The sequence below is a fragment of the Meleagris gallopavo genome, chromosome 9, assembly GCF_000146605.3.
Source record: "Meleagris gallopavo isolate NT-WF06-2002-E0010 breed Aviagen turkey brand Nicholas breeding stock chromosome 9, Turkey_5.1, whole genome shotgun sequence".
In the NCBI taxonomy this organism is placed as follows: Eukaryota; Metazoa; Chordata; class Aves; order Galliformes; family Phasianidae; genus Meleagris; species Meleagris gallopavo.
In genome coordinates, this window is record NC_015019.2 from 9,554,755 (window position 1) to 9,579,675 (window position 24,921).

At 47.2% G+C, this 24,921-nt stretch overlaps 2 protein-coding genes and 1 long non-coding RNA gene across 7 annotated transcripts in view; 2 read left to right on the forward strand and 1 right to left on the reverse strand.

The window, feature by feature from the left end:
• LOC100541308 (H(+)/Cl(-) exchange transporter 5) overlaps nt 1-11,980 on the forward strand; it is a 38,946-nt gene extending 26,966 nt beyond the window's left edge. For all 4 annotated transcript variants that reach the window (XM_019618204.2, XM_010715264.3, XM_010715267.3 and 1 more), the window contains 10 exons: nt 140-239; nt 1,593-1,777; nt 2,334-2,456; nt 3,004-3,210; nt 4,436-4,516; nt 5,409-5,951; nt 6,728-6,914; nt 7,672-8,070; nt 9,522-9,738; nt 10,697-11,980. In XM_019618204.2, coding sequence (XP_019473749.1) covers nt 140-239; nt 1,593-1,777; nt 2,334-2,456; nt 3,004-3,210; nt 4,436-4,516; nt 5,409-5,951; nt 6,728-6,914; nt 7,672-8,070; nt 9,522-9,738; nt 10,697-10,787 — 2,133 coding nt within the window. In that variant the 3' untranslated portion in view covers nt 10,788-11,980. The remainder of the gene's footprint in view (nt 1-139; nt 240-1,592; nt 1,778-2,333; nt 2,457-3,003; nt 3,211-4,435; nt 4,517-5,408; nt 5,952-6,727; nt 6,915-7,671; nt 8,071-9,521; nt 9,739-10,696) is intronic.
• Nucleotides 11,981-18,621: 6,641 nt separating this feature from the next.
• The window catches only part of LOC100541463 (tumor necrosis factor ligand superfamily member 10-like), a 6,595-nt gene continuing 295 nt past the window's right edge, over nt 18,622-24,921 (reverse strand). The window contains exons 2-5 of the mRNA XM_010715269.1: nt 21,870-22,016; nt 21,534-21,570; nt 20,951-21,058; nt 18,622-20,663 (exon numbers count right to left, since the gene is read on the reverse strand). Coding sequence (XP_010713571.1) covers nt 20,221-20,663; nt 20,951-21,058; nt 21,534-21,570; nt 21,870-22,016 — 735 coding nt within the window. The 3' untranslated portion in view covers nt 18,622-20,220. The remainder of the gene's footprint in view (nt 20,664-20,950; nt 21,059-21,533; nt 21,571-21,869; nt 22,017-24,921) is intronic.
• Nucleotides 22,989-24,921, forward strand: part of LOC104912184 — a 33,661-nt gene continuing 31,728 nt past the window's right edge. For both annotated transcript variants that reach the window (XR_004160661.1, XR_794451.3), the window contains exon 1: nt 22,989-23,306. This is a non-coding gene — a long non-coding RNA (uncharacterized LOC104912184). The remainder of the gene's footprint in view (nt 23,307-24,921) is intronic.

The following is a 24,921-nucleotide window of genomic DNA, read 5'->3' on the forward strand; positions in this document are numbered from 1 at the left end:
TATTGTGATAGCTTTTGTTTTGAATGGTAGGGACACCTTCACTAACAGTGTCACTATGTGCATCTCAGAGCGCTTACACCAAAATACATCAGTGTCTCAACAGATTGTTTTTTTCTTATTTGATAACCTTTTCTTCTAGATTACCAGCAAAAGTAAAGAGTCAACTTGGGCCCTGATACACAGCGTGAGTGATGCCTTTTCTGGCTGGTTGTTGATGCTGTTCATTGGGTTGTTGGCAGGTAAGAACAAACCTTAATTTTAAACATTGATTCTTTGCATCAACTCTGATATATTATTAGAACAGGAAGTTTTGTCCCAGAAACAAGGGCTGAGGGACTGCACTGATGCTTGTTTCTCTGCTACTGCTTCGCAATTTAAGGAGAATTATTTCTAAATGCTCTGAGGTCCTATTTGTGTTAATGCCAAGATAACAAAACTCAGACTGAAAGCTGTCCTGGGCACTGTTCTTCATTTGCTGCTGGTACATCACTCCATAGACTGGATCAGAGGGAAGTGTTAGGATGTAAATAATCTTTGAATGCTTTTTATTAACACTGGAGAGGCTGATGCCAAGGAATGTTAACAACATTCTTTTTTTCCCCTCCTCATTCTTCTTGAGAATAAAAGGTGAGAGATGTTTCTTGGGAAGTCAGGTTTCTTTCAGCAGCTGACTGACCGAACCCTTTTAAATTAGTTCAGAAGGAAACTTTGTACCCAAGAGTACAAGAAGTAGATCAGCTGGATGCAGATCTTGGTACAAGGCAGCTAAACCTTCAACATGAGGGATGATATTAAATCTTCTGTTAATATTTACATAGAAAAGCTGCTAGCGAGTTTTTCATTAACTGGAAGATATGCCAAATGTTACCTCTGGAGCCTATACTAGGATTTACTGCTACAGATCAGAGGTCTGCATTCATGGCCTCTGTGTTGATGTGGCATTTTACCTGAGAACTGAGATGATTACGCTTTTTGCCTTGAGGATGCTGTAGGAGTTATTCTTAATAGAAAACCAGAAAATTACTTGAAGCTTCCTCTTATAATATAAAAATTACTTTCTTTACTGACTCTGGTTTTTTTCTTCTTTTTTTTTTGTTTTTAATTGGGTTTGGAAATGTTCTCTTCAAATTCAGAGTTATTCCTTGTCCAGTCTTAGCGCTGTTACTATAACTTGTGGATCTCAGCTCTTGTGCTGGAGACCAGTGACATGTTTTATGTTCTCCTGAAACACGATAAATCCAATCCCTCCAACTAATTTTCATGCTATATTTAATTCCATGTAATTGAGAATAATTAGTTTCTAGTGCATCTTAGAGTGATTTTTACTGGAGTTTGCTGTGGTTAACCTTGGAAATATTGTTAGCTGTTCTTTGTTTTGTGACCTTCTTTTCAATGTAGACTTAAGCAAATCCTTCCTTTAGCTCTGTAAATAGTAATAATAGAATAAAAGATAATTATAGGCAAAAATAACAGTGCTGCTCTATTTAATGGTAGGTAAGTCAAAGTAGAGGCAGAGTAAAACAAAACAGACTTTCAGATACCTGAGTTCGCCTCAGATGCTTACTATTAAATTTTCATTTTTTCTGAACTAGGTTCCTTAGCAGGTCTAATAGACATTTCTGCCCACTGGATGACAGACTTGAAAGAAGGAGTGTGTTTAGCAGGCTTCTGGTTTAACCACGAGCACTGCTGCTGGAAGTCCAACACAACCTTTACAGACAGAGACAAATGTCCTGAGTGGATGAGCTGGTCGCAGCTTATTATTGGCCATGGAGAGGTAATGTGCACCTAGAAATAGTTTCAGTGCTGAATATTCCATTTCCCAGCCTGCATTGTCTTGGTATGGTCTGTATGTATGTTTTAGAAGTGCAAACTGGGTTTTTCACTGGTTTAACATTGAATTCTGGGGTTTTTCAGTAAGCAAGTTACATGTTGTCCTTATTGGGGCATCAAAACATTGACAGGTGCATGGCTTTAGTTGTTTGAAACTTGCTGCTTGGAGGATGTTTTTTCCATGACCATTTTAAAGGACTGCCAGGCAAACTCAAATCTTGTGTTTCTAGCAGCACTATCAAGTAGAGCAGCCAGCTTGACTGGGACAGTGTTTGCGTACCTTGTTTGCCATTTCATATAATGGCTTTTGGAAATACGGTTGGCTCACAGTCCTCTAATTCAGCGTATGCAACTTGTCCTTGGAACTGCAGACTTCCTGCAATTCCTTTTGATCTGATGATAACTGTATTTGAGGTTACCTGCTATTTCTGTGTGCTTGCTTCAGTGCCCTGGTTTGATGTAAGCTTAATTGAGTTTGGTTAACTTTCTCTGCATTTCAGGGGGCTTTTGCATATATTCTCAACTACTTCATGTATGTTATCTGGGCTTTGTTATTCTCCCTTCTTGCTGTGTTACTTGTGAAGGGCTTTGCTCCTTATGCCTGTGGCTCAGGAATCCCAGAGGTGAGTGAGAGTGAAGGTGTGGGTTTTGTTGTTGTTTTTTTTGGTATGTGTTTGATGTGTTGGATTTTTGTTTGTTTTTAAGGTGGAGTAATTGAAAGATTACATTTGCCTGCTATGAGACTGTACTTACATCAAGTCACCATATGTCTCTAGTATATATGCTTTTTCCCAAACTTTGTCACTGAGACATGTCTGGTTCTAAGTCTCCATATGATCTCTTTAAAAAATAATAAAATTTACTGAAAGTAAATGCCAAAATTTACTATAGGTGGTACAAACAAAAGTGTGCTGTTCGTGGCAGACAGAAAAGCAGCATCAGCTTATTTTTTGCTAGGAAAAGCAGCCCTGAAGGAAAGGCTAAAAGGGCTATTTCTGTCTTTGCATGTAGAGAGATTTTTACTGACTATGTTACCTTTGATATCGGGGAGGGAGGGACTCTGATAACTATAGTGGAAAGCTAGGGCAGGACTGGTGCTGCCTATCAAATTGGGAGCTCTGGCCAGTGCTTGAATGAAAGCCTGTAGAGCTCTGTGTGCTTGACTTCCAGATCAAAACTATCTTAAGTGGTTTCATCATTAGAGGCTACCTGGGCAAGTGGACGCTGATCATCAAAACCGTTACCTTAGTGTTGGCGGTGTCCTCTGGCCTGAGCCTGGGAAAAGAGGGCCCCCTGGTGCACGTTGCCTGCTGCTGTGGAAACATCCTGTGCCATCTCTTCACCAAATACAGGAAGAATGAAGCGAAGCGAAGAGAGGTAAAGTGATGCAGTGATATTTCATCAAGATCGGTGAGACTGTAGTAGGGATGTAGACAGAGCAGAAATGTTTAATGCTTTCTTTGCCTCTGTCTTCAATGCTGATAATGGGCTTTGGGACCACTGGAGCTCTGAGTTGGATGATTGTGACTGCAGTAATGATAAATTTCAGCCAGCTCTGACCTTATGTGAGATTTGCTGCTGCAGCTGGATGCATATAAGTCTATGGGAACTGATGGGATTCACCTCACTGTACTCAAAATGCTGATTGATATTCACTGCAAGACCTCTCAATTACTTTCCAGTCATCTTGGGATTGTGGAGAAGTGTCAGTTGACTGGGGATGGCAAATGTTTTCCTTGTTTTCAAGAAGGGCAACAAAGATGACAGTGCTAATTGAAGGTCTCACTTTGGTTCCTGGCAAAATTATGGAGAAGATCTTTAACTCTGTGAGTTAAAGAAAAACAAAAACAAAACAACAACAACAACAAAAAAAACCCTAAGTTAACAAACTTATTCTCCTTTTAGGGCAAGGTTACCCATCTAGTTGACCAGGGGAAGCCAACTGATGTCATACTTCTGGGTTTCAGCAAAACTTTTCATACTGTTTCTCACAGTGTCCTTCTGGACTAAATATACAGCATACAGCTCAACAAAAACATAATGTGATGGGTGAACAATTGACCGAGGAGTCAGGATGAAGGGATCATAGTAAGTGGAATTAGAGCTGGTGGCCGTCATTAGGGGGCTCTGCAGACCAAGGCTCTTCAATGTTTTCATCAGTGACATGGGTGCAGGATATGAGGATGCACTAAGAAAATCTGTGGACAACACTAATTTGGGAAGAACTGTTTACTCCCTCAAAGATATAAGGAGGACATAAAACTATTAAAGATAGTTTTGTTTAACTAAAGCTTTATGTGAGGTGAAACCAGGTGAAACAGAATATGGTAATTGCAGTTGATGTTGGTTCTGCTGATTTAGGAGTTGAATTGCTTAAATGCTAATTGTTTCTGGTTTTCTCTTAGCTACTTTGGAATTACAGGAGTTAGCTCACTCCATTTTTTCCCTCTCATCTTTAAAGAAGATCTGACAAGCTTATTCTGTAGTGATTGCAGATTTATTTGTACTTTTTTTTTCTTAAGTAAAGACATCTAACAAAAAAGTGGGAAGTTTTTGATGGGGAAATTGAAAATGTGTGACTGAGTTGAGTTTTTCCTCACAGGTTTTATCAGCAGCTGCAGCTGCTGGTGTGTCTGTAGCTTTTGGTGCACCGATTGGAGGAGTGCTCTTTAGTCTGGAAGAGGTAACATCAGCATTTTCTATTAGCTCTTCATGAGCCGTTTTATTGCAAGAACTGACCCTCCTGGTTTGAAAATACAGTCCACTCATAACTACTTGGGTGTGGAAAGGAAACCCTGTTGAATACTGACTTGTGGTATATTTTAAGTCTGCCAATCAACCTAAACTTTACTGGGGATTCAGGTAATTCTTATGGGTGCTGGAGAACTTATTTTGGATTATGTATTTCTCTAGCTTTGCAGTAAACCTACTAGATTTCTCCAACCTGTCTATGCTCACCAACACTGCTCACAGCTACAGCCTCTCGTGTTTTCTGTATGTCCATATTCTGTTGTCAGCTCTGCCACAGGCTGCCTCACAACAAACTTATCTTGCCTCATCAAACTCCTTTTCTTACCAATGAAGTTTTGATTTGTATTCTTTTGATTCAGACATGAAATGGATCATCACTTCTGTCTTCAGGGTTTAACTAAGAGAAAGAATGGGATGGCTTTGCTCAGCTGAGCAATAGTTGTGGTAGCTGCTATGGCAAACACAATTGCTTAGCACTTCTGGACCTTGCAAGCATGCCAGACAAATACTCCTCCAAAGTCAGCTTATAGCTTATAGCTGAATTTGTAGTAACATTTTTGAGTAAGTTGTCTCTGTTTAATGGATCATAGAGAGCCTTTGCTACACTGAAAATGTGTGCAGACCAAGGTACATCCTGGTTGTTGTGATCTGTGTAGAAGGGAGCTCAAAATCAAATCTGGGGTGCTCAGCTGAAGGAGGGGGTCTGTATCCAGTGAACACCAGTCTCAGTCCTTGCTTTGTAGTTCATGCAATAGTGGTTTTGTTACTGGGCAACAATCAGTGTCGTGTCAAGTCACAGAATCTGCTTTGTTTTTCCTTTTTAGGTCAGTTACTATTTTCCTCTCAAGACGCTGTGGCGTTCCTTCTTTGCTGCTCTGGTAGCTGCGTTTACTCTGCGCTCCATCAATCCTTTTGGGAACAGCCGCCTGGTTCTCTTCTACGTGGAGTTCCACATGCCATGGCATCTTCTGGAGCTTGTGCCATTCATCCTTCTGGGAATTTTTGGTGGGCTTTGGGGAGCTTTCTTCATTCGCAGCAACATTGCCTGGTGCAGGCGACGGAAGACAACCAAGCTTGGTAAATACCCCGTGCTCGAGGTGTTTGTAGTGACTGCCATCACAGCCATCCTGGCCTTCCCGAATGAGTACACCAGAATGAGCACCAGTGAGCTGATCTCTGAACTCTTCAATGACTGTGGGATTTTGGACTCTTCCAAGCTCTGCGAGTATGTGAATGACTTCAACAGCACCAAAGGGGATGACCTGCCAGATCGAGCTGCTGGCCCGGGAGTTTACACAGCCATGTGGCAGCTAGCTTTGGCCCTTATAATGAAAGTCTTCATCACAATCTTCACCTTTGGCATGAAGGTGAGAATTAGCTGTAAAAGATGTTCTTCTCATCCTGTGCAGAAACTCTGCTCCTTAGAGCTTTTTTCACTTGCCCAGTAAATTGACTTTTTTTTCCCCAAGCCCTGTTAAAAGGGGGAAAAAAACACCTGTGCTTTTTGAAGGGTGATAGACTGCAGTTATTTGTTCTGTTGTTAGTAACTGAGGGCAATAGAAACCTTCTATCCTGTGTGTGACCATTAGACCAAGCTGCTGGGTCATAGGTTCATAACCTGTGTTCCAAACACCGTCTATTTCTAAATTGTCTCTCCTTAAGCCTTTTTGATACTTCCCCTATATCCCTTCTTTCCTAATTGCAAAATGACACGAAGCCAGCAGAGTGGGAAAGTCCTGTGAATTCCATAAATAAGTACTCATGTAGTTGGAAAGGCATAAGGGAGTGTTGGTGGTGTTTTAGCCCACTCTATTTCACGCTAAACTGATGTATGGCTGTTTCTCCTGCTCAGAAAGATGTACATTCAAATTCTGTTACAGAGGTCTTAGAACACGTATTGTTTCAGTAAGGACAGCATTTGGCACTCTCAGTGCTGTTGCTTGTTCAGTTCAAGGACACAAGGAGGCGTTCTCTCACCACTCTTTTGGTGCTGACAGGCAGAAGTGATGGAGCATGACATCCATACCAATTTTAACTTTAGTATAACCTCTAAATCAGTCTTGATTTAAACTTCTGACTGTCACTAGTCTTTGAACACTGTTTCTCTGAGAAATGCCATATTTCCTGATGTGTTTTTTCATAGGTCCCTTCGGGTCTTTTCATCCCAAGCATGGCAGTCGGTGCTATAGCAGGCAGGTTGCTAGGGGTAGCAATGGAGCAGTTGGCATTTTACCACCATGACTGGATCATCTTCAGTGGCTGGTGCAGTCAAGGAGCTGACTGTATCACTCCTGGCCTATATGCAATGGTTGGGGCTGCAGCATGTCTAGGTAAGCAAGAGATGTTTCCTGAAGTCCTAGTGCAAGTTTGAATCTTGCTTGCTTATCTGAATGTGTAGTAGTGAAATGCTGATGATGTTCTTGTAGTCTGTGTTTAAAAACAGAAAACAACAGGAAAAGCAGACAAAAAACTGGCTCAATCTCAAGAGCAGGTAATGTCATAGTATAGCATCTAATATGTTTCTCATCCTGTTTGCATTCTTTTACTAGCATAAGTCTTATCATTGGACATGATAAACTTCAGTGGGGAATCTCCTGAATGTGTAGCTAGAACAAGTGAGACTGGCCAGGGGCTTGAGATTTCCATATAGGGAAGCCTTGCTGTTAGGAAAATTAATGATAGCAAGCAGAGGATGTCAGGATACCACTTGACCTTTGTGTATAGCTTGTCATAGAGATCATTTCATGAATCTCTTTATGGTTGTTATTTGTAAGGCCGTTTTACATCATTGCAGCTAGCTAAATTTCATGTTAAGTAACAGCAAATTGGCACTAGGAAATGTTTTGACATATTATATAGTCTTAAGAAGTAAGTTTAGAACAGATAAACCACATTGTTCACAGAGCTCTGTAATTCAGATGATACGCAATCAAAGGACATGTGACACTGGGGTATGTCCTGTTGCTTCAATTGAAATTAATGTCATCTTTGGAGGACAGCTGTAGTAAATGTCAGGACAGCTTTCCTGGCTGTAAATCTCCATTAACTATGTTAATGTCTTCTGTTTTTTCTGTGTTCTTTTTGTAGGTGGAGTGACCCGAATGACTGTGTCACTAGTGGTCATTATGTTTGAGCTCACTGGTGGACTGGAATACATAGTTCCTCTGATGGCAGCAGCCATGACCAGCAAGTGGGTGGCAGATGCTATTGGGCGGGAGGGCATTTACGATGCCCATATACGCCTCAATGGCTATCCTTTCCTGGAAGCCAAGGAAGAGTTCTCACACAAGACACTTGCAATGGATGTAATGAGGCCACGGAGGAATGATCCTCCTCTGACTGTCATCACTCAGGACAGCATGACAGTAGAAGACATTGAGACCATAATCAATGAAACCACATACAGTGGCTATCCAGTGGTGGTGTCGCGGGAGTCCCAAAGGCTTGTTGGATTTGTCCTCAGGAGAGACCTCATCATTTCAATTGGTATGTGCGGGGAAGCAAGATGCTCTACAGATAAATGGTGCAGAGTGCAGTTAGAGGCCTTCAAGTAGCACTAACACTTAATTTACTTCACAAATTTGAGTCAGTAGTGATGGTGGCTGTACTTACACAAGCCTTTATCTCCATCTCCCAGCATTGTGGGGTTTGTATGCATTGAGTGTGAAGGACAGCATGGCTTGACCAGTGCAGTTAGTATGGCTGTGCTGAATTCATAAACCTTGTAAGCATGAAGTGTCTTGAGCTCTGTGGTGTGTTCTCCAGTGTGTGGTTTAATGCACTGTTGTAACACAGGCTTGATGTCTGTTGTATGGACGGTGAGAAGTTTTGGTCCTGAGCTGGCTATATACTATGGCAGAGATAGAATACTTCTTGTAATAAGTTGTCTACAGCTGTGACTCAACCCTGTGTGTTCTTTTAAGGTAAGTTCTCAATCTCAGTTTTAGGACATACAGCACATTGTTTTGGAGCATGCAGGTATTGCTCTTCTGATACGTATATGGCCAAATGCTTATAACCAAGTGGAATAAAATACAGAAAAAGAGCAGTGACATATAATTATGGACATTTCTTTTCTTTTGTCAGGCTGTTTTGTGGTATGACCATGAATTCTTGGGCTTGTGTTATTCTGAATCTCTTGGGAATCCTTTAAAAAAAAACAATAATTTCTGTGGGATGCTTTTGACAGCCTGCTTTGAATATCAAGTCTGGTGTTTTGGATGCCAAGTTATTCCCTGCCCAGTGAGTCTTGGAATGTAAATATCAGATTGAAGCAGCATTACAGCAGACATCCAAATTGTCCAAATAGCAGGAGTAGACAATAATGCACTAGTGTGAATATCTGGGTGGTATCAAGTTCTTAACACCATGTTGATGGCTTTTTTTTTTTCTAGTCTTGACTCTGGTTAGGGAGCGTGGAGTCTGAGCCATTAGGTTATGCATATAAAAATACTTCTTTAGCTACCCTGCTGGGACCCACAGCAGTGACTGGTAAAAGGACAAATCACTTTATTTACCTGTTCTTAAACTGGTGAGTTAAAGATGTCCAAAACTTGCATTTGTACAACAGTTATCACTGTGCATATCCTCTGAATGGAAATCACATGTAGCAGTTACTATTTCTGGAGGTGAAAATATGCTGTCTCTAAAAGTTTGTGTCCTTTTGGCTGGAGCAAAATGCTGAAATACACAGGCTTGACATTAAGCAAAGCACTGTAACTTGGTGTGCTGAGCTTACCATTATGGTAAGGCTTTGAAGTTCTTAGAGAATAGAAAGGAGGATGGAATCATGTCACCATTTGGGTCACTAGGTATGGGTCTTGAGTAACTTAAATGGACCTCTAAGGCATCTCAGTGTGGCAAAGAGAAAAAGGTATGCTCTTCAATTTAGAAAAGGAAAAGAGGCATGATATTTAATCAAATATTTCTTCTTTCAGAAAATGCCCGGAAGAAGCAGGATGGAATTGTTAGCACTTCAATTATTTATTTCACTGACCACTCTCCTCCACTGCCTCCAAGCTCCCCCTCTATGCTGAAACTCAGGAGCATCCTGGACCTCAGTCCTTTCACAGTGACAGACCAAACACCTATGGAAATTGTTGTGGATATATTTCGCAAGCTTGGATTGCGCCAGTGCCTCGTTACTCACAATGGGTAAGAAGGTAGCCCTGGGCCTGAGGTCCCAATGGGTCATGCTGGATTTGTTAAGGTCATTGAGCTGTTCTGCTCAACTGTGGCATGAAAACTCCATGCAGGAGTGTAAGAGTTCATTGGGTTTGGATCTAGATGATCTTTAAAGGTCCCTTCCAGCTCAAACCATTCAGTGATTAAACTTCCAGATCTGAGTCAGAACCTCTTATTCAAGAGAACAGAGGCCTCTACTGCGTAGAGATAAGCATCCCTTTAGGCAAATGCAGTCTGGAAAAAAACAGTTGTAAACCCTTGAACCTCTTTCAGTTGAAACAGTAACATAAATTCTGTGAGCTAGTGAAATGGTCAGACACAGCTCTGAATGGCAATGGGTTTGATATACCTAAAATTAATGAAAAGCTCTCAGCCTTTTGTTACAAATCTGGTCACGTGTATCATGTTATCTCTTGAAATCACTGTGGTATCAATTCTTAAGCAGTGTGCTTGGCAAGGTGGGAAGGAATAAGAGCAAAGAATTAAAACAAGCTATCTGCTCCTTGAAGAGCCAAACTAAAGAGGAGTTCTCTCCCTGTCCCTCGCTGTGGTGCAGTTGGACAAGTTGTTCTTTCCAGTTTCTGACAGAAAATAGCATTGTTAAGCAACACTTCCCAACAGAAGTTGTCTTAGTTCCTGTCATGAGCTTTGCTTTGGAAACTGAGCTGCTGAGAGAAACAACACTTAAAATGCCATCCTAGATGTTCAGGTCCATCTGTTTGGAGAAGACAGGTAGGTGTTAATAAAAATGATTAGCATGTCTTGGTGGAGTGTCTGTGGGGCTGACAAGTACCATATTTTGCATGAAGTTTCAGTATTGGATCCACATAAGTACTTCAGCTACTGCAATATGTTGCCGTAGGAGAAGTTATGCAAGAGCAAGAATTCCTTGGGTGCTGATGCATTAAAATGTTTTCATTTTTTTTAGGAAACTGCTTGGGATCATTACCAAGAAGGATGTACTAAAGCACATTGCACAGCTGGCTAACCAGGACCCAGATTCTATACTCTTCAATTAAAGGCAGACTAGTAGGTATTGTGTGTTAAACACAAAAGATACTTTATAGAAGATTCTGGATATTCTTTCCTATTTTTATTGAGACCTTGGAACTATTTTCAGCATTTCCTTCCATGGAGCTGAAGAGTTTTTTTTTTCTACATGATAACCAATTGCACTACGTAGTCTGTGGAAAAATAATCTTCTTTTTAGAAGAAAAAAAAAGACTATTTACATTGCTTTTGTGAAGTTGCATTGGAAAGATTCCATGAAGGAGTAAAAGCAAAATGCTACAGAATTATATATCTTCTTATTATTTTATTTGAACTCTTATTACTAATGTGGATAGGGGAAGACAAGGTTTATACCTTCTGGAACTTTGAAGGAGGATGATTTTGCACACAGTATTCAGGTGGTGGCAGAACGATACAGTTGTAACTCAGGGGCAGTGTATTCCCAATTAGTTACTTAGTGAAATTAAGAACCTGGTAAAATAAAAGAAAGAACAAGGACACCCAAACAAACAAAAAGTGCTGAAAAACACCCTTGTAAAATGATCAGGTGGCTCTGTAACTAACGCCATACAAGAGTTTAATTAGAGCTCAGTAATCTCTATTGGCTTGCTGATGATATTTCACTGAAAGAAGGAAAAAAAAAAAACAACAAATCTCCAGGTGACCAATCTTCTTGAAATTGGGTTTGGTTTCTGATTGGGAAGAAGTTTATTTTGATTAATCTTCTGTGAATGTATTTAATTATTCTCCGATGCTGGCTTGCTAGGAGAATCTAGAGGAGGCAGCAGGAGGAGTTAGTAGTTGTATTCTTGTCATCATCTCTCTTTTGATATATGCCTAAGGATTTCTTCTTGATTTCTCTTGAGCATGTAATTAAAATTGCAAAGACTGAATCCTAAAGCCCTGGCTTTACTGCACTTCCAAGTAAACTTTGATCATATTAGATGTTGCACAATTGACCTCTTCCTTAATCAGCAGTGTCTTATGTTGCTGAGGATGTCTTAATGGAGACTCCTGGGCCTGGGATGTTTACGTGGATGCATTTTCTGTTCCCTGCTCCTTTCCTCAGCCCCGCACCAAACTCAGGCTTGGATCCTGGCTCTAGGATGGAGAACACTGCCACTTTATGTATGTTCACCGCTCGGTGTCTCATTTTACCAACAACTATGCAATAAAAACCTTTCCTGACCACTATCAGCAATGTAACTTGTTCCTGAGTTGCTCTATTCCAAGTCTGTGCTTCTCAAATCTTTGTTCAAATTCATTTTCTGTTAATAAGGTGGTGACAGTTTACTGGAATTTTGAAGGTATATAAATGCCTTTGAAGATTATTATATTCATAATGGATTCTGTCTGTAGCAGACTTCACTATCTGTGGCTGAGGCTTGTAAGTGAAAATGGAGCTCACCGCTGTCAGTGCATCTGGCAGGAGCTGAGCTGTTTGGTACTGGCCAGGGGTTAAGTGCTGTGAGGAATCTGAATGTGCTTCCTGATGGACAGACATAAGCAGGTGTTATGCTTTGCACAGCCTCAGCCCTAGAGGCCCTAATGCCAGCTGCTCAGCCCAGGCTGGGGCTACAGGGTGAGGCTGAGGTGTGGTGGCAGGAGGTGATGGGTTGTCATTGTGAGGCTACTGATGCTGCACAGGGTAATGCTGTTTGGTGGGCAGGTGGGACTTCTGGCTGCAAGTGGCTGGCAACATTCTCAGCCTTAAACTTACTTAGATATAAACAAAGTACTCATCTGTACTTGAAATAGAAGCCAGCCTATTTCTCTAACAGCTATTAGCATGTGATGCTGGACTTGGTCACTGTGCTGAGTCTCCTAATCAGGGAGGGGAAAGGAGGAACTACTTGTTGGAAGGCAGCTGTAGCTTAGTCCCGTGTGCCAGGCGGGCAGAGGAGGTGCTGACAGGAAATCCCAGTTGTGGGCTGGAGTGTCACAGCTGCCTGGTGCCTTAATCCCCATTCCCATCCCAGGAGAAGCTGTTGTGGAAGCTGGCAGGGCAGCGAGCACAGGCTGTCAGAGCTGACCACACAGCCCAGCTGTCCTGGGAGGCTGGGAGCATTTGAAATGCAAACATCACATTGGCATCAGACCAGTTTGTTGGGCTTGTGGTAAGGTTTTGGTAGCAGAGAGGCTGCTGTGAGCAGACCAGGAGCTGTGGCACATTATATAAGAGCTGACTCCACAAGAGACCACTGCTGGCCAGAGCTGAGCCATGCTTGGTTCTCCAGCTATGCTCTCCTGTGTGCAGGTAGTTCCTCCGAGCTGTCAGCTGAGCCCGGGGAAGACAGGATTGCCTGATAAACTGCAGAAGGAATTCATTCCAGGATTTCTGAAGGTGATGATTTGGGTGGAGTGGGGACAAAGAGCCATCAGTTTGCTTGTCACATGGCTTCCTGGCATGGGGAGCTGCCCAGAGGAGGTTGACCTGAAAAAATCGTGCCCAGGAAGGTGAGAGGTAGGGAAAACACACTGAATCACTGGGAAAGCCTGGAAGAGCTGCGTTTTAGCGAAGCCAAGTCCTCATGAGGCCAAACCAAACATGAAGAAGGTGGGCAAATAAAATGGTTTTGCAATGGTGAGAGGCCTTGTTTTGCTGGCTTTGGAGAAGAGAGAAGCTGCTTCTTGCCTGAGCATACTTTTCCACTCGTGCATCGTTTCCTGTGAATACACAGTTTAAAGAACAGGTGTCTGATGCATGGGAGCCAGGTGAAAATAGAAGCTTAGCCCTTTTGTAGCCTACTCTCAGAGAAAGCCTACTGACTCATAAAGACCAATGGAAATTGTGTCAATGTAATGAAAATACTCATTCCAGCTCCAGACCTCTCTCTGAGGTGTGGTTTTCTACATGGAAACTTGCAGCAAAACTGCATGGTCAGTATTATTCCATTAGGTCAGCAGTGATGCCAGAAGACAGGGCTCATGGGGGGTTTTGCTGGGATGGGGGTATAACTCTGTACTGGGGCTGATTCCTTGGTAAAGTGCCTGTTAAAGAGGCTCCTGGCTGTTTGGTGCCAGCTTTTATTTAATGGAGTGTCTCATCACTTAAGTTCCTACCAAAAGAAGTTAAACTTTCATCAGAAATTCTGTGCAGGGCAGAAATTATGCTCAGTCTTATTGAGCTGAAGCATTTTCTATGTTGATCATAATCATTCTGGCTTGGAATTAGGTTTCCCTGCCCAGGGAAGTTGTAGGGGCTGGGAAGGGTTTTGCCCTGTGCAGTTCTTGCTTTGTATTGTTTTCAGAGAAGACTCCAGGAGGAGCCCTAGAGTTTCTTTCCAGGAAACGGTTCATTATTCAGGTCATAGCAGGAGGCAGTTCAGGGAGGGATTTGATAAGTGGTTTTATAAATCCTTGATAAATGAAACCAAGCCTGTAAGTTCAGCAGCTAAGCAAGAAACGCGATGCTGTTTTCCTGTAAACAGGACTGGTTTAAAGAGCTCCCTGCTTCCTCACAGAATCACACAGAATCACAGAATTGTAGGGGTTGGAAGGGACCTCTAGAGATCATCGAGACCAACCCCCCTGCCAAAGCAGGTTCCCTACACCAGGTCGCACAGGTAGGCGTCCAGGCGAGACTTGAATATCTCCAGAGAAGGAGACTCCACAACCTCCCTGGGCAGCCTGTTCCAGTGCTCCGTCACCCTCACCGTGAAGAAGTTCTTACGCACATTCGTGTGAAACTTCCTATGCTGCAGCTTATGTCCGTTTCCCCTCGTCCTGTCTCCACGTACCACTGAAAAGAGACTGGCCTCACCGCTATGGCCGCCACACCTCAGATATTTATAAACCTGGATCAGGTCCCCTCTCAGTCGTTTTTTCTCAAGGCTAAACAGACCCGGTTCACTTAGCCTTTCTTCATTTCTTTCTTCATTCTTCCTCCAGCTACTTGAATCTGCCTCACTGAAGGAAATAGGTTTGCTGTGCTTCATTTGTCTCTTGCAAAGGCTTAGCAGATTCACAGTGATGAGCCCCTCTTTGTGAGAGCAGAACTGTGCCTGGGATGCACAGGGAGGTGGGCAAGGAATGTAGGAGGAGCTGTGGGATTCCTGTGCCTGGGTTTGTGTGATAGCAGGGCTGTAACCTCATAACCTCCTGCATGTGCTTTCTCTTTATGCACTTTATTTACAGTGTTCCAAGAAATGATTTCCTGGGGTGTTGGCATGTTTTTTAGCATTGATTTCCTCCTTACCTCAGAACTCGTTCTGGGCTTGGGACTTGAAAGTAAAAGCAGATTTTGTTTGGAATGGAACAAAGGACTTAGATGTAGCGATGAACTGATCAGTATCACCAGAAAAGAAATAATAGCAATTTCAGCCCCAGAACTTATTTAGAGACAAAGGGCAATGAAGCTACCTTTACAAAGGTCCTGGTCCGTCTGGCAAGTTTGTCTGAGCTGTCTGTGCAGCCACACAGTGAACTGGGAGCAGAGCTTCAAGACAGCAAAGATAAGACCTTACTTTGGCAGCAGCTACAAGGAAGGAATATGTGTCCAGATCAAATAAACACAGTGAGGCCATGAGAATTAAGGTCATCCTGAACATGTTATTAGAGCTGTCATTCTGTCCCTTCATATTTCTTAAAGCATCAGAAAAGGCAGGAGAGGCTTCTGAAATGCCAATTGGCAGACTGCCCACAGGGCTGTGGTGCAGGGGGTTGTGGTGGGGGAAGGGGTCTGTGCTGGTGTAGTGGTGGGTTTACTCAATGCATGTTTTTGGAGTGTTTTCAAGGAATGCTTCAGTTTGAGGTGCAGTGGTTTTTCCGTGCAGTTCTGTGCTGTGACGGCAGAAACCTGAAGTGGCACTTGTGAAGAGTGTCTGTGTTAGTCCTTCTGCCTTTGGAGTGGGAAAGGCACATTTCTTTTCCATTACTGGAGTACTTTTATAATCGGGCTGCTGGCACTGAGGTTTAGCAGCGATCCTTTTCCCAGCAGCTGTGGTTTCCCCATGGAGGCGCAGGCAGGCACGCAGCCGGCACCTGCCCAACATTGCCCCTGTCTGCAGGAGGAAATCACTGCTGGGCAAAGTAACACTGCTACAGGCAAGCAGATGAGTAATGGTGCAGATGGTATTACGTATGTGCTGCTAGGTGGCAAATGATCTGTGTGTGTGTTTATCCAGACATGCAGTGTATGCAGGCATGTATAGGATTTTTGGTGTAAATCGGTGACACGGGGTCAGTCACGGTCTTTGGCTGGTGTTGACGGTGGCATCAGGAATAGGCCCTGAAGCAGATGAGATCTGGTGAGAACAAATGCTTGCTGATAACATCACTCTGGTGGACTGAGAAGTAGAGAGGGTCCATGGGACCATGCTGCTGATGGCTGCTGCAGCTTTCCATGACTGTAATATGTGAAGGGAAGGCTGGAGCACCTGTGCAATCATGCTGTTGCTTTTCCAGAGACAGCTGAAACAGCTCGCCCACGTCCCTGCTCCCTGAGCTCGGGGCTGTCAGTACTGGCAAAGGCAGTGAGACAGCCCAGAGCCCTGTGGAAGTAAAGCAGCGTGGGGACTTCTCCATCAGATCCTGGTCTCCTGCAGTGTGTGGCTGCAGGCCTGGTCTACCCAACAGCTTCAGTGGTACTATTGGCAGCAGCTCCATTTCTGGGAGGTGCTTCCAACTCTGTCCCTATGGTTGAGCCCCGTGGAGTGCGCACACAAGAACCAGAAAAGCTGCAGAGCTATAGGTGTTACAGAGCAGAGACCTTGACAGTCCCAGACCAGAGCCAAGCTACACCCTATTGTGCCAGTTACCTGTTTTCTCCTGACCAGTTTCTCTCATTGCCTGGCACTGCCTGGCTCTTGCCACTCTGGGGAGGCTGCCAGCTGGCCTTGCAGTTTATCTTCTACAAAAGCATCTCTCCTGCAGGACACTGCAGCAGCCGCTTGCCTCACTTGGCACTTGGCTGTCCAAGGTCATGCAACAGGAAGGTTTACCTGGAGTGCTGTCAGCTCCTGGATGCTGCATGAAAAACAGTAATCTAGCTCTAGCTGCCCCTCTGTGCTGGGGGAAAGCTCAGCTATGTTTCAGAGACAACCTTTGAAGTACCTGCTCTGTTTCCTGGCAGAGCCCTGGAAGGCTGATTGCTGCTGCTGCTCACCAAGCTGGTGCAAAGATGAGAACTGCAAGAAACAAGATACTTTTTGAAGGAAGGGCTTTTAACTAGCACCAGAAACCAACTAGACTGAATGATGCAATGAGGGCTGCTGTGTTTGGGGATCTTCGCATAACAGTCTTATGCATAACCCAGCTGGACTGCAGGCCTCAGTGTTTTGTTTGTGTTGGGCAAGAGCAAAACATGACTAAGATGCGGCACCGCCAAGCCTCGCCTCCTGCACAGCGCCAGGGAGGGGTTGCTGGGGCTGGAGCAGGGCTGCACCCCTCTGAGCCCTGCCTGGACAGGCATCAGGGACTGGAATTGCACAGCAGAGGGGAAAGGGACATGCTGGGGTGTGGAGGGTGCTGGGTGCAGAGCAGAGCTATCAGGCAGGGAACAGTGCATTAGGAGCCAGGTGATGCAGAGCAGGCAGGGTGGTGGAGGGAAGCATAGGTTACCAGACTACAGCGTGCTGCTGGGGAGTTGTTTTTTTTTAACCAGTCTCACTGGAGCAGGAGTTGCAGTAAGAGCTTGCCTTTTCCTTGGCCTGGCAGGATAGGGAGAGGGAGGTAAACATCTTCTGTTTGTGGGGGAGGGGGGGGAGGGAGAGATCAGGTTCCTGATGTAGGGAGGCATGGGAGTGCCCTGGCTCATTCCACACTGGATCCCAGCCCCAGCTGATGATGCAGAGAAAGCTTAGGCCAGGGAAGATGGGGAGTGGACAGCAGGAGCAAGGAGCAGCTCCTGCCCAGCCTTGGCAAGAAGGGGAACAAGTGCATTTCAGCTCCATGGGGCTTGGACTAGGTCGGCCTGAGCCATCCTAGGCCCTGGAGGCCTTGAGCTGGCTCAGCAACCCAAAAGCAAAGAGGAGCAGAATGAGGGCTCCCCTAGGCAGCTGGGAGGGATGTAGTTAGCCTCCCAAGGCTCTGACTCCTGCTTCTTCTGGACAGCTGTTGATGGGAACAGTGTGCTTCCTGCACCACATGTCTGAGCCCTTCCCTTTCCCAGCACTGTGGGGAGGGAGAGCTGCTGGTCTTGGGCTCAGTGGGGTGGGGACTGAACTGGGCCAGTTGGGCTTAGCCAGCATGCAGGGCTGCAGCAGGAGCTGCACCCGGCCCTGGCAGGGAATGCATCAGGCTTGGAAGCAGAGGTGTGTCTCTCTGGGAAAGCCTGGGGCGTTCACGGGGAGAGGGCGCAGCTGCCTTGGCATGACCTTAGCCTGGGCTATGGAATCATTGGTGATGCAAGATGAGACAAGACCCCGCTGCTGCCTGCAGCCTTTGCTGTTTGCAAGTTGCAAGGCTGGAGCTGCTGGGAATCACACACACCTGTTCCCTCAGGCGCCCTTGGCACTCGCAGCTCTCGCTCAGCACTGAACTGCTCCACTACTCCTGGTGCCTTGCTGCAGGCGCTGTGCAGGGAACAGGGCTGGGAGCACAACTCTGCAGGCTGCAGTGGGCAAACCAACCTTCTGTGCCCAGTCTGTGCCACGCTCTGCCTGCAGAAAGCCTCTGCTGGGCTGTGTGCTATAGCAAGAAACGCAGTAGGAGAACAGATACGGCTGCTCTGCAGCGAGGGGCTGCACAGCACTTGAGTGCTTTGCAGTGTGCTAGCACAGAGCAGGTGGGTGTGCTGGCCTGGACGTCATGCTGTCTGGTTGGACCAGTAGCATTACTACGCAGTGGTACAGGGCTAAATACCCACCTTGAGGCTGCTGCACAGAGGTGCAAGGCCAGAGCTGGAGTACAGGATTTATTGAAAGCAGCACTGAGACACCCCAGAACTGTGCTGGCAGGAGGGGTGTTTGTGTCCTTCGTGGCAGCTTGTGCTGCTGGCCTGTCCCTGTAGGTCAACATTCATAATATGATACAGAGTATACAAGTAATTACAAAAATGGTCTATGTCCACACAGTGTCCATGGGCCCAGCCAGCTTTATCATGCTCTGCTCTGCTTGAACCTGTCTTTTGTGTCTGATGTGTCCTGGAGGTTTAGCAACAGGGATTTGGTTTCGTCCTGGGTCCTCTGCCACTACTGCCTGAGCTGAAGCGTGGCCTCAGCAGCAATCTTGGAGGGTGACAACCACCGTGAGCAAAGAGCGGCTCTGATGCCCAACAGTGCTGGGAGAAACAAAACCCCAAATATAAGGGATGCTAGGTCAGAAGCAAAGGGAGGCGAGATGTCAAGCTCCTCATCTTGGTGGTCCTCCTGTGCACATGAGCTGCCCCACAAGATGGCCCAGCTCATCCCCAGCATGCGGATGCTGGCCCTGCTCAGCACCAAGGGACTGGGGCACCCCTTTTCTGCATTGTCATTGCTGTCACATGAGACTCATGAAAAGTTGCTGAGGACCACACTGCACCCTGGGCACAGCTGGTGCCGTAGTTCAGTGTCCTTTCTTCGCCGTCAGGGGTTTGTGTGAGCCACAGAGAAGCACCTGGAGTGCTGTATGTGCTGCTGTTTGTTCCAGCCTGCTAAGAACCAGACCAAGGTGCCAGTCTTGCAGGTCTGCAGCTCCCCAGCTTGCTCCAGGGAGAAGATGCTGCTGTGGATGTGCCACATGCTGGGCTCTGTTGATGCTGCATCTAACCTGGGCGAGGAGTGCATCTCTGCCACGTGCCTGAGTGCAGCTGCTTGTGCTGGTAATTATTGTAGCATTATGGCCCTGCTCTTTGCCTCTTGAGAAGCTGACTGCTGGCACAGACCCAGGTTTCTAACTGATCTGAACTGAAAACTCCTTGATTACTCCTGGAAGCTGGTGTTGGATCTGTCTGTGCCTGCAGGCTACTTGTCTGTGGGGTGGTGGGCAGCCCTGCAGCCATGCTCCTCATACCACTGCTCTTTGCTAACCTTGAGTTCTGCGCCAGCACTTCCAGCTCAAGATCCAGGAGCTTGGCAGCGTGGCTGGCTATGATTTGCTGCCTGCATGTGCCAAATCTGGATTCAGACTTGCAGGGAGGTGGTCCTGCCATGAGAAGGATTAGTCTGAAATTGTGGCCTCTGTGCTTCTGCCTTGCTGGCGTGGGGGCACACGGTTGCACAGCAAGTGGTTACAAGGCACCCTGGTGGTGTGGCTCTTGGTAGAAGTGTGTTCTGCTCTGTGTTCCCTGTGCCAACTTGCCCAGCTTCAGCTGACTCCCACCAGGCACAGCAGATGCAGGGAATTACACTATGCCAGGCCCAGCTGAACCACTGGCCATTCAGCTGCTGTCTCACACAGAGGAAGGCAACAGCATGAGGGGAGCTGCACACAGTGGCAGCTCAAATTGCTTCTGCCCTAGGCCATGCAGAAGAGTCAATCCAGCAAGAGCAGAGGGAAGGTGTGAGGATGAGGAGGCTGTCACAGGTCGAGCCGGAAGGCCCCAAAATAGCTGGCTGCTTCATCGTTGTAGTCAATGGCCAGTGAGGAGACAGAGACGAAGAGCTCATCACCGGCCTTGAGCTCGAACAGTCCCCCCTGGTAGAGAGCGTGGAGGCCATATTCTGCCTCGGGTGCCCAGCATTTGGTGCCCACTCCTTTGAGCAGAAGGATGGGCTGGCTGTAGGAGGTCTTCCAGTTGATGCACTGCACAACCTGAGGCACTGAGACACGGGCGCCGGCCCCATCGCGGGAGTAGCGGAAGTAGATCTGGGAGTAGACGTAGTACTTGCCTGCCTGGTTGACCCGCAGCCGGCCGTCCCGGTACGTGATGTTCTGCAGGTGTGAGTGGATGGTGCTGTCCTCCCAGCGAGTGATGGCGTGGCGGCAGGACTGTGAGAGGTTCCCAAAGCGTCTGGAGCTTCCTGAGGAGAAGGCAGGGTCATTAAAGGAGCGTACTGCACTGAGGGCACCAATTCAGGGCCAATAGGGATGGCCCTATCGTGCTCCTACAGCCATCCAGCTTGGAGGTGGGGTGGGGAGAGTGGTCTTGCACTGGAAAGGACAAACATCTTTCCATCTGCCAGAAATTGCAACCTCCCACACTCAGCTCTCAGGTGGACATCTCTGGGGGAGATCTATGATTCTATGATCTTTTCCCCGCCCCCACCCCAGAAGCCCCCCAGCACCCTGCTGGCCTCTCCTGGCTCACCGTCCTGGGCTGGACTCTGTGGGCGTAGGGTGAGATGTGCTGAGGGTTTGCCGAGTGTTTTGGTAGCAACCTGCCCCTCTGAGCTGTTGAAGTAGCTCCTCTGGGCCTCTGCAAAGAAAGGGACAAATGGATTTAGGAGGCAGAGGGCGCAGGGACCCACAGACCAATGCTGGCATATCCTTACTTAGCAACCAGAGAGAACAAGGCAGGAGAATGCCCCACTGCCCCTACACAAGGGGAGTTCACTTGGGGCGACTGTGTAGTCAATTATTATCTAACAGCTCTGTGCTGCTTCCTGGGTAGATGGGTTCCACAGTCTCCAATCCAGCAGATATAACATCCCTCCAACCCTGGTGGGGCAGTCTGCCTTCCCACCCCAGCTCACAGTGCTGTGCCGGATGGAGTTTGCCCTGGGAGCGGCCGATCACCCTTGACCTGCTGGCACCCCTGGCCCCATGCTGAGCCGTTGCACGTGGACATGGCCCAGCCCGCGGTGCAGCTCAGAAACCCGTAACACCATGCAGCAAAGGTTCCCCGTGAGCGGAACCCCAACTCCTGCCCCGGTGCTGAGGGATGCACTCACCATTCACCACGCTTCTGCTGATAACGTTCTCTGTCACCTGAACCATTAGAGAAGAAAACAATCCCATGGTTTAAAGATGCAAAGGCTGTTCCCTGCCCCCAGCTCCTCTCATCCTTCCAAGCTTTCGATATGTTCTTTCATGCCACGCCTCTGGACTCTACCATCTCCTCTGTGCAGAGGGTTTGGCATGCAGCCCCTTGTGCAGTCCTGCATGGATTGAGCCTCTGCCACCCACCGGTGAAGTAGATGGGGAAACTGAGGCAGGCAGGCAAATGGGAGCTCTTCTTTCATGTGTCCCACCCTCCCCAGCCCTACAGCCAGCAGCCCCAGGCTCACCGTGGCCACATAGGCTTTGATGGTGTTGGCCAGCTTGAGGCAAGACTGGTTGCTGATCAGCTCTTCCAAGTTGGAGCCTTCCTGCTGCTGATTGATAAGCTGCAGACACCTCAGTTCCTCCGAGCTGCCCTGTGACTGAGCTTTGAGCTGGAATGGAAACACCTGGATGTTCACAGACTGCACAGAGCAGAGTGAGGCAGCGCACACGACTTGGCTGGGCGTAGTGGGGATCCCTGCAGGGTGCATGCCCAGGTCAGCTGCCTGTGGTCTGGCTCTTCCTGTGTCAGTATGCCCACAGACACCATGGAATAGAGCATAACCCAGCACTTCTCTGGGCACAAAGCTGGTGGTGGGATGGGCGGGACCATCAGGACACAAATGTGGACTGAAGCTGCTCTTCTGGGAAGGAATCAGTTGGCAGAAGGCTGAGTGTGTCCCAAGCTCTGTCCAAAACCTGTTCTGTGAATTGAATGGGTTGAATCTCATCTTGTCCTCCTATGATCCCCATGGCTGGCAAAACCTTGCTCATATCAGCGGTTATAGAAATGTGACAGCCCCTTTCATTGAATCTCAGTGCTGAGCATAAAAGGAAGACACAGACTCTTGCAAGCTGCAGAGCACCAGGTAAAGGAGAGGCACTGAAATTTCTCTTTCTCCATCTCCTCCACCTCTCCTGCTCCAACCTTGGGGAGGCAAGCATAATCCAGCCTTAGCTGTGAAGAAGATATTCACAGACTCTGGGGAAGGGGTTGCCCTGCAGTGCTTGGCTCCACGTACCTTTGGCCTATTCTGGGGCTGTGCAGAGAGGTAAGAGCAGCAGCTCCACGCTGGAAGCATGCAGCAGCCTGTTCCATGGCTGCTATATGGTGATGAGGCTCTGTAATTTACTGCTGTTGATCCTGTTGTAAACTAAGCTCTCACACATCTCTTCTCTCCCAGGACCAAGCAATACTGGCTGGAGACCAGACCCCAAGTACTGCATCATCCCAGACAGAGATCAAACACTTTGCAGTCTGTGCTGGATTGTGGCTGTGGAAAGGAAACCTTCCTTCCATGTGATGTGGGCTGCTGCATAGTGAACTATGCCTTGCCAGCATGTCTTCAGGCTGACCTGGCCCAATTCTGCACAGCTGCTGCCTGGATGATGGACACAGCTGGCTGTGGGGTCACTGATGCTGTGGGAAAACCAGGGCCCAGATAGGACAGCTGCCCTGAAATCATCACTGGGAGCTGGGAACCAGTGCAGGCACCCGGACCAGCCTGCCTGCACCACCTGGGTGATTCCCAGAGCACGGGAGCCAACTCAGCAGCCCTTGATCGCTCTGTCAGTCCCACCAGCATCCTGTGCTTCCCCCAGTCAGTCTGCAGCTTGCACCAGACTTCTGCCTGCCTCCTGACCTCGATCAGTGGAGATTCTGGAATCAGCACAAAAACTATGTGAGTTGAGATAAAAAGTCTTCTTTTTTTCTCTCACTTTGTGTGTGTGTGTGCTATTGGGCTGGATTTACCAGGAGCACAGTGGGTGGGAAATGGGTTGCAGTGCTGATCTCAGAGAAGTGCTGTGGTGCAGGCACAGCAGGAGGGTAAGCACAGCCCTCGCAGGGGTTCACCTGGGGTGGCTTTAGGTGGCAGAGCTGCCAGCCTTGCAAAGACATGCTTGTCTGAGTGTGTGGAAGCACAGTGCCTGTTGTAAATCCCCAAGTGATGAGGCTGCTTGAACGAAACTCTCTAACACAATGCATGCTTGGGCAGAGCCAGTGCCTGCAGCCAGCTCCTTTGTGCTGCCAGCAGCACTAACTGTGGTGTAGGCACATAAAATCAGGGTCAGCCCTGGTAATGCGGTGACAATCCCAGCATAACAATGAGCACTGCAACCATACCCCTCTGGCCACTACCAATTGCCTGGCTCTATTAATTGCCTTGATTAAGGCTCGCTGTAATAGGCTGCATGTGCCACCAGCACCTCTCACAGTACAGGATAATTGCAGTCCCTACCTTGTCTGTCTCCCCTTAAATTAATTGAAAAATAGGAGAAACTTCTGTAAAACGGGAGGGCAAACTGTGCGTGCATGTGTGCACGGGTGCATGGGTGAGGGAGGTTGGCCAAGGCAAGCGATTCGGTGCCCTCGGGATGCTGAGTTCTGAGTGCTATCTCAGCAGAACTGTTCCCATGTTGGGATCCAGTGAGAGACTCCAAAAGTTATTCCAAAGATGTAAATCAGTGTAAACTGCCTTCTTCCTTCAGCCCTTCCCTGAGGCTCTGTCTGCCCACATTTCCGTTCTCCTGCTGATGCCTCTCATGTAAATCCCTTGTAGTAGGTGCCACAGGAGATCCAGGGGAGGAAAGAAAATGTGGAGGCTGGAGTACGCTCTGAAGGATGCTGAAGCAGTCAGCAGACAGACTGTTCCTCCTGCACCCAGGGATGGGGCTTTGTCCAATTTCTCACCTCTGCTGTGGTTTTGTGCAAAGCTTGGCATTCCCGTGCCCTTCTACTGATGGGCCCTCCCTCATCAGAGCTGCCTGGTAGTCCTTTGGTTTTCCATCTCTCCTGTTTGGTGTTTGACCCTTCCGCTGCTGGGGGACCGCTGTGGATCTGCCACAACAGGAGCAGCAGTGTGTGTATGCGGGGCCATCCTCTGCAGTTTGTTGTTGCAAGAGCAGTGACTGTGTGAGGGTGGTCAGGGGGCCCTGTGAAGTTCTCTGGCTGCTGATGCCCATCGGGCAGCAGTGTTGCAGCTGTCAATGGCAGGATTTGGCTACAACACCTGGTCCATGGGAGCTGAGATCAGGAACAGCTTGGCAGGTGCGATGCCGAGGGCAAGCTGGAGAGGCTGCACCCCAGCACAGCTACTGGGCGCCATTCAATAGGACCAGGAGCCCGAGAGCTCCAGGTGTGGGGTCCCCCAGCCTCACAAAGAGAGAAAGAAGGCTGCAGCGGTCCTGGAGCGTACGTGGGATGAGAAGCGCAGGGCAGGGCACAAGGACCAAAGGGCGCCCGTGCAGCCCTTTCCCCGGCCCCAGCCCGGACCCGCATCCTCAGGTTACCCGCGG